This window comes from Nerophis ophidion, linkage group LG04, assembly GCF_033978795.1.
Source record: "Nerophis ophidion isolate RoL-2023_Sa linkage group LG04, RoL_Noph_v1.0, whole genome shotgun sequence".
NCBI classification, from domain to species: domain Eukaryota; kingdom Metazoa; phylum Chordata; class Actinopteri; order Syngnathiformes; family Syngnathidae; genus Nerophis; species Nerophis ophidion.
In genome coordinates, this window is record NC_084614.1 from 49002390 (window position 1) to 49019048 (window position 16659).

Below are 16659 nucleotides of genomic sequence, written 5' to 3' on the forward strand. Positions count from 1 at the left end.
CCCCCCCCTCTAGGGGACCGAAATCAATGGATGTTGAGCGGGTCTAACATGATACTGTGAAAGTTCAATCCATAGTGGCTCCAAGACAGCAGCGAGAGTCCCGTCCACAGGAAACCATCTCAAGCGGATCAGCAGCGTAGAGATGTCCCCAACCGATACAGGCGAGCGGTCCATCCTGGGTCCCGACGAGCGGTCCATCCTGGATCTCGACTCTGGACAGCCAGTACTTCATCCATGGTCATCGGACCGGACCCCCTCCACAAGGGAGGGGGGGACATAGGAGAAAGAAAAGAAGCGGCAGATCAACTGGTCTAAAAAGGAGGTCTATTTAAAGGCTAGAGTATACAGATGAGTTTTAAGGTGAGACTTAAATGCTTCTACTGAGGTAGCATCTCGAACTGTTACCGGGAGGGCATTCCAGAGTACTGGAGCCCGAACGGAAAACGCTCTATAGCCCGCAGACTTTTTTTGAGCTCTAGGAATCACTAATAAGCTGGAGTCTTTTGAACGCAGATTTCTTGCCGAGTCACCTTGTTTTATTATTTGGTTGTCAAATGTTAAAGTTGTATTATTAAATAGAGGTCGGTGTCTAGCAGGACCGATAATCAGCATTTCCGTTTTTTTGGCATTAAGTTGCAAAAAGTTAGCGGACATCCATTGTTTAATTTCATTAAGACACGCTTCCAACTGACTACAGTCCGGCGTGTTGGTCAGCTTTAGGGGCATGTAGAGTTGGGTGTCATCAGCATAACAGTGAAAGCTAATACCGTATTTGCGTATGACGTCACCCAGCGGCAGCATGTAGATGCTGAAGAGTACAGGGCCAAGGACCGAACCCTGGGGAACTCCACACGTTACCTTAACATAGTCCGAGGTCACACTGTTATAGGAGACGCACTGCATCCTATCAGTAAGATAAGAGTTAAACCATGACAGGGCTGAGTCTGACATACCAATTCGTATTTTGATACGCTCTAATAAAACATTATGATCGACGGTATTGAAAGCAGCGCTAAGATCGAGGAGCAGCAACATAGATGACGCATCAGAGTCCATCGTTAGCAATAGATCATTAGTCAATTTTGCGAGGGCTGTCTCAGTCGAGTGATTTGCCCTGAAACCGGATTGAAAGGTTTCACATAGATTGTTAAACGCTAAGTGCTCATTTAGCTGCTCTGCAACAATTTTTTCGAGGATTTTCGAAATAAAGGGAAGGTGAGACACCGGTCGGTAGTTTACCATGAGGTCAGGATCGAGGTTAGGTCTTTTAAGGAGAGGATGAATAACCGCTTTTTTGAATGCAACGGGAACAGTGCCCGAGGAAAGTGATAAGTTTATAATATTTAGCACTGATGGACCTAATAATACAAAAAGCTCCTTGATAAGTTTCCCAGGAAGTGGGTCAAGTAAACATGTTGTTTGTTTTATTCCATTTACACGTTGTAACAATCCTTCTAATGTTATTTCATCAAAACGAGAGAAACTATTTTGGATATTTGCAGTATCCGCCGTATATACAATCGTATCTGTGTTACTATAACCCAGTTGTAGCTGGGACGCATTGTCTTTAATCTCCTTTATATATATATATGCACATATATGATCAATAGCGGATTTTGTTAACGTTTATATTAATATGACAACGAAAATCTAGTTTTAAATACATATTTTAATTTACTAAAATTAAAAAAATACCCCCCCCTTGTGGAGGGGGTCCGGTCCGATCCGGTAGCCATGTACTGCTTGCCTGTGTATCGGCTGGGGAAATCTCTGCGCTGCTGATCCGCCTCCGCTTGGGATGGTTTCCTGCTGGCTCCGCTGTGAACGGGACTCTCGCTGCTGTGTTGGATCCGCTTTGGACTGGACTCTCGCGACTGTGTTGGATCCATTATGGATTGAACTTTCACAGTATCATGTTGGACCCGCTCGACATCCATTGCTTTCCTCCTCTCCAAGGTTCTCATAGTCATCATTGTCACCGACGTCCCACTGGGTGTGAGTTTTCCTTGCCCTTATGTGGGCCTACCGAGGATGTCGTAGTGGTTTGTGCAGCCCTTTGAGACACTAGTGATTTAGGGCTATATAAGTAAACTTTGATTGATTGATGATTGATATTAAATGTAGGATTATTATATATATAGTAGGATTACATCAAATACATACAATATGATTTTATATATATATATATATATATATGTATATATATATATATATATATATATATACACACACACACACACACACACATATATGTTAGGTCAGGAAAAAACACAGAGGCTATTTCATCCCTAGAAGCCTGCTCTTCAGGTGATTATTTTTGTATATATATATATATATATATATATATATATACAAACTAAGTATTTTATGGACACTTAAATAAGTAAATTAAGAAAATGAAAACATGATAATTGTATTTTATATATATATAAAAAATAATCACCTGAAGAGCAGGCTTGTAGGGATGAAATAGTCTCTGTGTTTTTTCCTGACCTAACGTGTGTGTGTGTGTGTGTGTATATATATATATATATATGTATATATATATATATATATATATATATATAAAATCATATTTTATATATTTAATGTAATCCTACCATATATAATATTCCTACATTTAATCGATTTTAATTGTATATTTTATTAAATTAAAACATGTATTTAAAACTAGATTTTCGTTGTCATATTAATATAAACGTTAACAAAATCCGATATTGATCATATATATATATATATATATATATATATATATATATATATATATATATATATATATATACATATATATATATACATATATATATATATATATATATATATATATATATACATATACATATATATATATATATATATATATATATATATATATATATATATATATATATATATATATATATATATATATATATATATATATATATATATAAACAAACAAAAAAATATATATGTGTACACATACAGCTGGTATAGGCTGCAGCCCCCCCCCCACATGTCCACTTTGGTCCACTATCCGTCACATTAGCCTTCGCACCAAAACAAACGCAGCTCTGTGATTGGCTCTCAGGCGGTTTGGGGCATGACTAACTTATCAGCAGTGAAACTGCAGAGTTGGTGTGTGGGATGAACACACGGAAAATTCCTGTGGGTTCGTCCCACGTGTGGACGAGGGTGTGCAGTGATACTGGAATGTCACAAGGTCAAAGGTCATCAATGGATCCCACTTCAAGTAAACACGTATTGGAGATAAGCAGCATAAAATGAGATTGTTTATTACATGTGCCTTGTGTGAACTTCACCGTCTGCTGTTTGTAATTTCGCAGCGTCTCTCTCCTTCCCTCGCTCTCACATTCCTAACATTACAGCAGCTTATCTTGAAGACTAGCTTGACCACAACAAAGCAGAGGTAAAAGACTTCTATTCTGTAGGTCAGTGTGTGTGCACCTTTAAACTTCTCAGCGTTGGCTTCACATTCCTCTACTAAAACCTGCTGGAATGCCAACTTTTTTCAATAGACTTTTTCAGCTAGAAATACAAAAACCTGCAAATATCAACTTGTCCAAAATTCAAATGAAGAATCTTTCGTGAAATTTGACGATTTATGATGATATGAAAATAAAAGAATAATTTGTACTGCATCAGTAATAAGGTAACAATGATTTACTGGGACTTCTAAATGTTCATGACACTAAGCGGTAGATAATGGATGGATGGATGGATGGATCGTGAAATTTGACAATTTATGATGATATGAAAATAAAAGAATGATTTGTACTGCATCAGTAATAAGGTAACAATGACTTACTAGGACTTCTAAATGTTCATGACACTAAGCGGTAGAAAATGGATGGTTGGATGGATGGAAGGATGGATGGATGGGTGGATGAACACACAACACCAATCAAGCAACAGAACATCAAATACATCATCAAAAAGTGTGCATAAACACACACAGGAACTATTATGTACAGTTATTTGGGTGTTTAAAAAAGTTTATCTCTCCATCCATCCACTTTCTTCCGCTTATCCGAGGTCGGGTCGCGGGTGCAGCAGCCTAAGCAAGGAAGCCCAGACTTCCCTCTCCCCAGCCACTTTGTCCAGCTCCTCCCGGGGGATCCCAAGGCGTTCCCAGGCCAGCCGGGAGACATAGTCTTCCCAACGTGTCTTGGGTCTTCACCGTGGCCTCCTACCGTTCGGAAGTGCCCTAAACACCTCCCTCGGGAGGCACTCAGGTGGCATCCTGACCAGATGCCCGAACCACCTCATCTGGCTCCTCTCTATGTGGAGGAGCAGCAGCTTTACTTTGAGCTCCTCCCGGATGGCAGACCTTTTCACCCTATCTCTAAGGGAGAGCCCCGCCACCCGGCGGAGAAAACTCATTTTGGCCGCTTGTACCCGTGATCTTGTCCTTTCGGGCATAACCCAAAGCTCATGACCATAGGTGAGGATGGGAACTTAGATTGACAGGTAAATGGAGAGCTTTGCCTTCCGGCTGAGCTACTTCTTCACCCCAATGGATCGATACAGCCACACCGATCCGCCTGTAGACCTCACGATCCACTTTTCCCTTACCCGTGAACAAGACTCCTAGGTACTTGAACTCCTCCACTTGAAGCAAGATCTCCTCCCCAACCTGGAGATGTTTTCTCTTTCCGATTTATTTTGTAAAGGCAAAACAAGCGTTACAGGTCAGATTTAGGTGACGTCACGTGAGTTTGCTTCCTGTTATAAACACCTCAGTGTAAACATCTGTCACTCTCTGACAAGAAAACATAGCCTGCGAGTTCGATGTACACATGTTTAATGTTCTCATGCAGTAATGTGTTTATACATGTTTATATTGGAGTATTTAGTTCCCTAGTTGAAAAAATGCCTAAATGTCTCTTATATTCATGTTAGCATTAATGATAGTTAGCCATTAGCCCGCTAGCTCTTTTCTCCAGTAGGAATGGGATTCATGATTCTTTGAAGGGAGCCAGATCTTGAGGAGCCGTTTCTTTCAAAGAGCCGTTCAAAAGACTGGCTCATTAATAATTAGTATAGTTTTTTTAAACAGTTTACTATCCATCCATCCATCCATTTTCTACACCTTGTCCCTTTTGGAGTCGCGGGGGGTACTGGAGCCTATCTCAGCTGCATTTGGACGGAAGGCGGTGTACACCCTGGACGAGTCGCCAGCTCATCGCAGGGCCAACACAGATAATAACATTCACGCACTAGGGTCAATTTAGTTTTGCCAATCAACCTATCCCCGGGTACATGTCTTTGGAGGTGGGACGGAGCCGGAGTACCCGGAGGGAACCCACGCAGTCAGGGGGAGAACATGCAAACTTCACACAGAAAGATCCCGAGCCCGGGATTGAACTCAGGACGACTCAAGACCTTCGTATTATGAGGCACATGCACTAGCCCCTTTACCACCATGCTGCCCAACAGTTTACTAGTATACAAATAATTTTTATTTACACAGGTACTACTCTATTGGTGGCTACAATACTGGCTATAATTGTATTTTTGTTGCGTTGTCAAATTTGTAAACACTCCATATTTATTAAAAAAAAAAGTATACACAAATCATAAGGGAAAATTAAATGCATTAATGAACACAAAAAGTAAGTAGAGGGGTAGGGTTGTACTACCCTACCTAGGGTGTGTATGCATATCAGAACCGCAAACCATGCGATGAAGTGGAGACTTGTCCAGGGTGTACGCCGCCTTCCGCCCGATTGTAGCTGAGATAGGCACCAGCGCCCCCCCGCAACCCCAAAGGGAATAAGCGGTAGGAAATGGATGGATATATATATGGATATATATAAACCCTGTTTCCATATCAGTTGGGAAATTGTGTTAGATGTAAATATAAACAGAATACAATGATTTGCAAATAATCACTAACTTTAGAATTTGATGCCAGCAACACGTGACAAAGAAGTTGGGAAAGGTGGCAATAAATACTAATTAAGTTGAGGAATGCTCACCAAACACATATTTGGAACATCCCACAGGTGTGCAGGCTAATTGGCAACAGGTGGGTGCTATGATTGGGTATAAAAGCAGCTTCCATGAAATGTTAAGTAATTCACAAACAATGATGGGGCGAGGGTCACCAATTTGTAAGCAGATTGTCGAACAGTTTTAGAACAACATTTCTCAACGAGCTATTGCAAGGAATTTAGGGATTGTACCATCTACGGTCTGTAAAATCATCAAAAGGTTCAAAGAATCTGGAGAAATCACTGCACGTAAGCGATGATATTATGGACCTTTGATCCCTCAGGCGGTACTGCATCAAAAACCAATCAGTGTGTAAAGGATATCACCACATGGGCTCAGTAACACTTCATAAAACCACAGTCAGTAACTACAGTTGGTCGCTACATCTGTAAGTGCAAGTTAAAACTCTACTATGCAAAGCGAAAGTCATTCATCAAAAACACCCAGGAACGCCGCCGCCTTCGCTGGGGCCCAGCTCATCTAAGATGGACTGATACAAAGTGGAAATGTGGTCTGACGAGTCCCCATTGCAAATTATATTTGGAAACTGTGGACATGGTGTCCTCCGGAACAAAGAGGAAAATAACCATCCGGCTTGTTATAGGGGCAAAGTTCAAAAGACAGCATCTGTGATGGTATTAGTGCCCAAGGCATGGGTAACTTACACATCAGTGAAGGCACCATTAATGCTGAATGGTCCATACAGGTTTTGGAGCAACATGTTGTCATCCAAGCAATGTTATCATGGACGCCCCTGCTTATTTCAGCAAAACAATCCCAAGCCACATGTTACAACAGCGTGGCTTCGTAGTAAAAGAGTGTGGGTACTTTCCTGACCCGCCTGCAGTCCAGACATGTCTCTAATTGAAAATGTGTGTCGCATTATGAAGCGTAAAATACGACAACAAGACCCCACACTGTTGAACAACTTAAGCTGTACATCAAGCAAGAATGGTAAAGAATTCCACTTTCAAAGCTTCAACTATTAGTTTCCTCAGTTCCCAAACGTTTATTGAGTGTTGGTAAAAGAAAATGTGATGTAACACAGTGGTGAACATGCCCTTTCCCAACTACTTTGGCATGTGTTGCAGCCATGAAATTCTAACAAACCACTACGACATCCTCGGTAGGCCCACATAAGGGCAAGGAAAACTCACACCCAGTGGGACGTCGGTGACAATGACCCAGTGGGACGTCGGTGACTACTCAAGCTAAAAAAAAGCCCCTAAAAGGTGTACCCCCTGGTTCACAGAAAAAAACAAAGCCTTTAAAGGCCTACTGAAACCCACTAGTACTGACCACGCAGTCTGATTTTATATATCAATGATGAAATCTTAACATTGCAACACATGCCAATACGGCCGGTTTAGTTTAATAAATTGTAATTTTAAATTTCGCGCGGAAGTATCATGCTAAAACGTTGCGGTATGATGACGCGTGCGCGTGACGTCACGCATTGTAGAGGACATTTTGTTCCAGCACCGTTCACAGCTATAAGTCGTCTCTTTTCATCCCATAATTCCACAGTATTATGGACTCTGTGTTGCTGAATCTTTTGCAATTCTTTCAATGAATAATGGAGACGTCAAAGAAGAAAGCTGTAGGTGGGAAGCGGTGTATTGCAGCCGGCTTTAGCAACACAAACACAGCCAGTGTTTCATTGTTTACATTCCCGAAAGATGAGGTGAAAGGCCTACTGAAACCCACTACTACCGACCACGCAGTTTGATAGTTTATGTATCAATGATTAAATCATAACATTGCAACACATGCCAATATGGCCGGTTCCTCTATTAGAAAAAAAAATGTATTAGTGCCCACGTAGTGTAGACGCCACAAACTCTTTGATGTCGGAGGCCCACGTTGCCGTGTTACTGTACTGTAGTATATCTACTGTTCCTGGCGTTCGCCGAGACGAAAAACACTGCATTTCCCTAAATGCAGCGCGACCGAGACACACGGCCGCTTCATTGACTTCCACTCAGCACAAAGAGGGCGTTTTCTCAAAATCTGGCTTGCAAGCTTTCAACACGCGGCCTCTTCAATCGGCCGTGATCGTGATCATCACAAAAAAAAAAGGAAATACTTGGATTACAATACACAGATTACTTTTTTCGCCCGGCTTAAACCCGTTCGAGGTGCACAAAAGAATAAGAAGCCGAAGCCGGTTTGAATGATGTCAAATGTGCATGTGCGTGAGATCACAGTAGTAAACAATTTGTGACAAGATGGCTCTCTAAATGGCAGGGGAAAAAAGCATAGCAAAACAAAAATATGAAGAACACAGGACATTTTAAGAGTACGCGAGAGTTTGTATTTTTTTGTTGAACGTAATAGCAAGCCATTCTGCCTTATTTGTCAGGCGTCATTAGCGCATTTCAAAGCTTCAAATCTTCAGCGTCACTTTAGCTCACCCCACACCAACATCGACCAGGAATTTCAAAAAGGGACAGAACTTCGCAAGCACAAGTTGGCCACTTTGAAAAGTCAGGCAGAAAAGCAGAAACGTTTTTTCCAAAAATTTACAAAGCACTCAGAGACCGTAACGCTTGCATCATATCAACTGGTTCGGAATATTGCACAGGCTAAAAAGCCCTACAATGAAGGGGGCTTTGTTAAAAAATGCCTCAGTGACGCTGTTGAAATCTTGTCTCCTGAAGACGACAAACTAAAAAGAAGGGTATCAGAAGTCCAACTGTCCCGCCATACTGTTGAACACTGAATATCGGACATTAACATGGCTATTGAATCACAGTTGCTCTCTGACCTTCAAGCTTTTGAGTATTTTAGTGTCGCATTGGATGAGATTTGACATACAAGACAAGCCTCAGTTGGCAATATTTGCACGGTCTGTGTCAAACGATTGTGTCATAAAAAGAAGAACTCCTTGATATTGTAACTTTAAAAGACAGAACCCATGGCATAAATGTGAAAGAAACAATGATGGCTGCATTTGCGAAGAAAATTTGCCCACACCGAAACTAACTGCAATAGCCACGGAGGGAGCACCAGCCTGTCATGATCCAAGACTTGGACCATGTCATGTTCTGTGTTTGTTTCTGTTTTGGTATCACTGCCTGTTTGATATTTGACGTCCTTAGTTCCCGGTGGCACTTCCTGTTTTGTTTCTGTTGTCTTTGTAACCCATTAGTGTCATCTGTCTCTTGTTTGTCGCCGCGGACCTGATGTGATTAGTTATCTCACTATATAAGCCTGCCTTTTTTTGCCATTCGGCCTCGGACTCTTGTTTGCCTTTATGCTACAGATGATGTCGCTCTTCCCGCATTGTGGTAAAAACTACTTTGGTATACTAGTTAGCTTCTACGCTATTCCTGTTTTGTGTACGTCACTAGCTTCCACGCTAGCACTTTCAGTTTCCTTTGTTCTTTCTAGCTCATATGCTAGTTCTGTTGGTTTTTGTTAGTGCCTTTGTGCAAGTGCCTTTGTTTTTAGTTTGTTTTATAGTGTTAATAAATCATTATCCTTACCCTCACGTTGTGTTCCATCCCCCGCTGCACCCACAAGAGAATAAACATCACCACGATACCAGCGAAACATCACACAGCCATGTGAATGTGTGGCTGTGCAAAGCTGACGAAACATTTGCCGAGTTTTGGAATTTCCATTGCATTATCCACAGGGAGCAACTCGTGTCTAAATCATTGAATTTAGACGTCATGAAGCCTGTGATGGAAATCGTCATCTACATCCGCACACATACACTTAACCACAAGCAATTCAGGAATCTGTTCGCTGAGCTGCACCAAAGGCTTCCAGGTGACCTGCCGCTGCACTGCACTGTTGTGATTGTCAAAAGGCAAGGTACTCTCGCGCTTTTTTGAGCTTTTGGATGCTGTTCATAGAAGAGAAGGACAAGGACTATCCCGAGCTCTCGGACCTCGAGTGAATTATGGATCCGGCCTGTTTGGTCGACATGCTGTGTCGCTTGGACAGGCGGAACCTGACCCTGCAGGGTAAGTTAAAAATGCCGCCTGACCTGGTGCAAAGTGTGTTTGCGTTCATCAACAAACTGAACCTGTTCAAGGCGCATATTCAAAAGGGAGATTTAACGCATTTTCCCACTCTGCTAAAAGCCAGCGGGCAAGTCACCAGCGCCGCCCGGAAAAAGAAAAGAGACAGATATGCGACACTGGTTGAAAAGCTGCATGATCTCCAACTGAAAAGGCCACAGATTACATTCCTCGTCGACCCATTTAATGCAGATACAGACTGTTTGAAAGCCCCGCTCGTCACAAATGAGGCTGCGGCTGAGTTGAAGATGATCGATCTTTGTGAGGAGGACCAACTGAAAGCTGCTTGAAGGAAAGGGACCATTGAGTTCTGGAAAAGTGTGCCAATGGAAAAATACCCCAATGTCAAACGGGCTGCACCTAATATACTGTCAATTTTTGGGTCAACATAGAGTACGTATACGAGTGTTTTGTACCCTGAAACATGTGAAATCAAAGCATCGATCTGTTCTGACTGACACCCATGTGAAAGAATTTTTTCGAGTGGCAACAACGGAATACAAGCCAGATTTGAAAAAGGATTCTCCATGACAAGGAATGCCAGAAGTACCACAAAGCAATATGTATAGTAAGAGAAAAAATATTATATTTTTGTATCTGGACTTGTTTGAACTGAGAGTTTGCGTGTGTGAGACATTGCACACAATGTTTATTGTTGAAAATAACTGGCCTGTGGTCTTAGTACTGTAGAAGTCATGTTGGTGTGTGACATTTACAATAAATCTGGCTGAACAGAGGTCTTTGTGTGTGTGTGTGTGTGTGTGTGTGTGTGTGTGTGTGTGTGTGTGTGTGTGTGTGTGTGTGTGTGTGTGTGTGTGTGTGTGTGTGAGTGCGCGTGCGTGCGTCTGTGTGGGTGAATGTTGATTATCGGTCCTGCTCGACACCGGCACATATTTTAATATTACCACCTTCACATTTGACAACAAAACAAATACACAAAGCGACTCGGTAAATAATCTGGGTATTACTTTTGACCCAACACTCTCATTTGAGTCACACATTAAGAGTGTTACTAAAGCAGACTTCGTTAATCTCTGTAATATCGCTAGAATGTGTTACATTTTGTCCACCACTGATGCTGAGATCAATCAATCATGCGTTTGTTACGTCTCGTCTTGATTACTGTAACGTATTATTTTCGGGTCTCCCTATGTATAGCCTTAAAAGATTACAGTTGGTAAAAAATGCGGTTGCTAGACTTTTGAAAAGAGCAAGACATTTTGATCATATTACGCCTATACTGGCTCACCTGCACTGGCTTCCTCTGCACTTCAGATGCGACTTTAGGTTTTAATACTTACGTACAAATTACTAGACGGTCCAGCTCCCTTTTATCTTGCTGATTGTATTGTACCATATGTCCAAGCCAAAAATCTGCGTTCTAAGAACTCCGGCTAATTAGTGATTCCCAGAAGCCCCCCAAAAGACTGCAGGCTTTAGAGTGTTTTCTATTAAGGCTCCAGTGCTCTGGACTGCCCTAAATGCTACCTCATTGATGTTCCATCCTAAAACTCATTTGACCAGTTGATCTGCCCTCTCTCTTTTTTGCTTTGCCCCCTCTCCTTCCCCCTCTCCTGCGTGGAGAGGTTATCAGGTTGCCACGGATCAGTTTCCTTGAAGGAGGCCCAAGCTATTCAAAGTTGGGACCTAGGATAAACCACTCCTCTGCATGATTTGGTGACTTCTCTGCGCTGCTGACTTGTCTACATACAAGAGGTTCCACTGCTGGCCTCACTATGGACTGGACTCAAACGCTATTGATTGTATCCACTCGGCATCCCCCGCCCCGGGACGGGGGGCCCCACATCTGCAGTCCCTTCCAAAGTTTCACTTTGTTCCCATTGGGTTGAGCTTTTTCTTGTCCTGATTTGGGATCTGTCGTTGTGGCTTAAGCAGCCCTTTGAGACATTTGTGATTAAGGGCTACATAAGTGAATGTTGATTGATTTTTGATATACAGTATATACATACATACAATAAAATCTATTTTCCATCCATTTTCTACCGCTTGTCCCTTTTGGGGTCGCTGGAGCCTATCTCAGCTGCATTTGGGCGGAAGGCGTTGTACACCCTGGACAAGTCGCTAGCTCATCGCAGGGCCAACACAGATAGACAGACAACATTCACACTCACATTCACACACTAGCGCCAATTTAGTGTTGCCAATCAAACTATCACCAGGTGCACGTTTTTGGAGGTGGGAGGAAGCCACGTAGTCACGTGGAGAACATGCAAACTCAACACAGAAAGATCCCGAGCCCGGGATTGAACTCAATACTACTCAGGACATTCGTATTGTGAGGCACATGCACTAACCCCTGTACCACTGTGCTGCCCATAAAATCTATTTTAAATAAGCAAATGTATTGCTTTATTTATTTAAGTATTTTTTCCCATTAACACAAAATAATTTTATATTATACTCATTATTATTATAAAAACTAACATTGGCCCCATTTTCAGTAAATACACGTGTTTATTTATTTGTAATTAAGTGAATCTTTCTTTTTACAATGTATACATGTAAATAAATACTGAATACATATATTCAATTATTTTTTTATATCAAGTATAAAAAGTATATTTTAATATGTCATGTAGCATGTTTCATACTATCATAAAAAAATATAGGTACTATTTTTCATTTGCTTGATTATTTGTTCTTAAAGGGCAACTGCAGTTTTTTGGTTTTTTTGGAATGTTGCCTATCATTTACGATCATTATGTACAATAAGAACACATTTGTTTTTCTTTTTTTATGCATTCTAACTAGTATATAAATATAACATGTAATATTTACATATGTTGATCATCTCGGGAAAATAATTTCAAAGACGCATCTCAACGTTAACTTTTTCCTTCAACAACATCACTGATTATTACTCACTGTAGACTTCATGAGAGCCAACAAACGTTATAAAATAGCACTTACTGTACAATGTCTGCTGTCACTGGGATGCTGACTGATAGGATGTTGATATATTCCCATTTAGATGAAGAAGAACTCATAATACTTGTGAAGAACAAAGGGAAGTGGAACCAATAGACTTTTTGTGTCTTTATTGCCTTTTCCAGGTCTAAATTTGATGCCAGAGTTGACCAACCCATCTGATTATGTTGACATCCTTATATCCACATCAGAAGAATTATTTATGATCTTCTATCAATTTTCACATTTCCACACACGCTAGTTAGCCCCCTCTGACCATGGCACCGCTATAAATTGTTTGTCTATTTGGTTAATATTTACGTCGCAAAATGTAAATGGAGTATTGTTGACGGTTTTTGGATGGGTTCTTAGGGGCCCTTGCGGGTGTAATGGAGGACCTCCCATTTGCTCTGTTGTAAGTAGACCTTTATTAAGGTTTTTTTACGAGTTAGAATTCTTAAAATCGGTTTAGCTCGGTTGGTAGAGCTGCCGTGCCAGCAACTTGAGGGTTGCAGGTTCGATTCCCGCATCCGCCACCCTAGTCACTGCCGTTGTGTCCTTGGGCAAGACACTTTACCCACTTGCTCCCAGTGCCACCCACACTAGTTTGAATGTAACTTAGATATTGGGTTTCACTATGTAAAGCGCTTTGAGTCACTAGAGAAAAAGCGCTATATAAATATAATTCACTTCACTTCACTACATCTGCCGTTTTGTCTCTCATGATTGTGAACCATAGACAAAATTCCCCAAAAAGTGCAGTTCCCATTCAAGTGAATTTTTCTTCCTTTTTCCAATGAATTTTATGTATGAATAAATACATTAATTGATTAGAATATTGTCTTTGATATTAAGTATTACAAATATTTGATATGTAGTACATTTCTTAATCGTTTTTTAAGTTGTTTTTTTTAGATTGTATAAATTAACCCATTTATTCAATACATTGATTTGGTATTCAGTATCACATAGTATTATACATTATATAAAAAATATTTACAAAATTAATATCGCCACTATTTAAAATAAATTATGTTTATTTTGAATAGTTTTTAAAACATTTGTAATTAAGCTATTTTAATATAGACACTATTTCAAATAAATGAATCTGTTTAATTATTAGTAATTAAGTAAGTAATTCTTCTTTTTCACAATTTATACAGTTGTATAAATAAATGCATGTATTTGTTAAATCATTTTATTAGACATTAAGTGTAACAGTTTTATATTACGTTATGATAATGCATATAGGCACTATAAATAAATGTGTTTAGTTATCTGCAATGAAGTGAATGTTTGTTTCTTTTTTTCACCTCGTAAGTATTTTAAGTTGCAAAGGTTTCGGACTCTTTAGTTTAGGGTGTACTTCAAACGGTCCTGAGAGCATGGAGAGTATTTAGTGCGTGATATGAGAAGTACGCACTGCAATGTGTATGTTATATTTGCATGCTTTTTTTGCACAGCTCACCTGCTTGTCGCTCCTCTCGGCCTCGGCAGAAACAATGTCGTGACCTTTGTGTTCGCTAACGGTGCAGATGGCGCAAACACACATCTGGTCGGTTCGACAGAAGAGCTCCAAAGGCTTTTGGTGCTGCGGGCAGATCTTCCTGTCCAAGTTTCCCAGCTGCTCCACCAGTTTGTGCCTTTTGAAGGTGGCCGACTCGTAGTGAGGCTTCAGGTGCTTCTCGCAGTACGACGCCAGACAGTTGAGACATGACTTGACAGCCTTGAGTTTCTTCCCGGAGCAGAAGTCACACGGTACGTCGCTTGGCCCGGCGTAGCCATTCCCTTGCAGTGTGTGGACGTTGAGGTCCAAGGCGCTCTTCTTGATCTTCTCGGCCACCATACTGAGTGTGGCGTTGGGCCGCAGCACGGGCCTTTGGGTGAAGGTGATCTTGCACTGGGGGCAAATGTAGATCCCCGTGTAGTCCGCCTCGTTCCAGTAGCAGCTGATGCAGTTCATGCAGAAGCTGTGGCCGCAGGGAATGGCCACCGGGTCCCTCAGCAACTTCACGCACAGACTACAGCTGAAGTAGTCTGGAGACATGTGGTCAGCCATTGGAATACTTTTTAGATGTCGAAAAGCGCAGAGAAGAGTGTTTTGAGAGTTTGACTGTTTGTGTGTGTGTGTGTGTGTATGCGTGTGTGTGCGTAAGAGAATACGTGTGCGAGTGTGTGTGTGTGTGTGTGTGTGAGATTGTGAGTAAGTGTTTGGTAGTGCCTGACACAGACAGGACCTACTTGTCTTTCTGAATTCCACAGGTTACTGATTGACAGCGGCAAACCCCACCCCCTGCCCTTGCAACGGGAGTGTGTGCAGCCCAGCTCTGGTCGGATAAGCAGGTCGAACGAGGCTGGAGAGAAGGAGAGAGAGACAGAGTTGTGTAGTGAAGAGAGAAAGGGAGTTGTCCAGGAAAAAGAGTGTGTGTGTGTGTGTGTGTGAGAGAGAGAGAGAGAGAGAGAGAGAGAGAGAGAGAGAGAGAGAGAGAGAGAGAGAGAGAGAGAGATGTGCACGAAAGAGATAGAGTAGTGCATGAAAAAAGAGAGAGTTACAGTAAGGAGAGAGCGAAATTAGTGCAGGAAAATAGAGAGAGGTGCAGGAAAAGAGTCTGAGAGAAAAATAGTACTACAGGTAAAGAGAGAGAGCGAGAAAGAAAGTAGTGCAGAAAAAGAAAGGGAGAGACACAGTAAAAGAGAGCAAGAGAGAAAGAGAGAGAAGGTGAGAGAAAGAGAGAGAGAGGGGGGGGGGGAGAGAGAGAGAGAGAGAGAGAGAGAGAGAGATGTGCACAAAAGAGATAGAGTAGTGCATGAAAAAAGAGAGAGTTACAGTAAGGAGAGAGCGAAATTAGTGCAGGAAAATAGAGAAGAGAGACATGCAGGAAAAGAGTCAGAGAGAAAAATAGTACTACAGGTAAAGAGAGAGAGCGAGAAAGAAAGTAGTGCAGAAAAAGAGAGGGAGAGACACAGTAAAAGAGAGAAAGAGAGAGAAAGTGAGAGAAAGAGAGGGGAGAGAGAGAGAGAGAGAAAGTTGCTGAAAAGAAAGAGAGTAGTGCAGGAAAAGAGTCAGAGAGAAAAAGAGTAGTACAGGTACAGGTAAAGAGAGAGAGAGAACAAGAGTAATGCAGAAAGAGAGAGAAAGAGAGTAGTGCAGGAAAAGAGAGAGAAGGATGCAGGACAAGAAAGCAAGAGAAAGAGAGACAGAGAGAGAGGGGGGAGAGAGAGAGAAAGAGAGAGAGGTGCAGAAAAGGAAGAGAGTAGTGCAGGAAAAGAGTCAGAGAGGGAAAGAGTAGTACAGGAAAAGAGCGAGAGAGCGATAAGAGAGTAGTGGAGGAAAAGAGAGAGAGAGAGAAAGAGAGTAGTGCAGGAAGAGAGACAGGGAGAGAGAGAGAGAGAGAGAGAGAGATGCAGGCAAAGAGCAGACAATGTTTCACAATGAATGAAATGTGAGAAGTTTGAAACGAGGGAAGGAATATTTGACAAAGTCGTGTTTCCTCCGCAGCTTGCTTAAAATTGTCACGTGTGTAAGAATGATTCCTGTTATGTCATTAAAGTATTTCCACCCATTGTTGTCAAACATAATCACTATTGTTTCTAACAAACATGGCCGGCTCACTGCTGGAATGTCAGGGACCACCCAATAAACAAACTCCATTATACAATACTACATACTGTAGGTGTATTCTAAAACACGAGTTGTGCAGTC

General features: G+C 41.5%; 1 protein-coding gene across 5 annotated transcripts in view; it reads right to left on the reverse strand.

Annotated features, from left to right (window-relative positions):
* The window catches only part of ftr82 (finTRIM family, member 82), a 49857-nt gene extending 34169 nt beyond the window's left edge, over nucleotides 1-15688 (reverse strand). For 3 of the 5 annotated variants that reach the window (XM_061898229.1, XM_061898228.1, XM_061898232.1), the window contains exon 1: nucleotides 14425-15191. In XM_061898229.1, coding sequence (XP_061754213.1) covers nucleotides 14425-15015 — 591 coding nt within the window. In that variant the 5' untranslated portion in view covers nucleotides 15016-15191. The other 2 variants (XM_061898230.1, XM_061898231.1) reach the window with 2 other exon arrangements.
* Nucleotides 15689-16659: the final 971 nt, after the last annotated feature.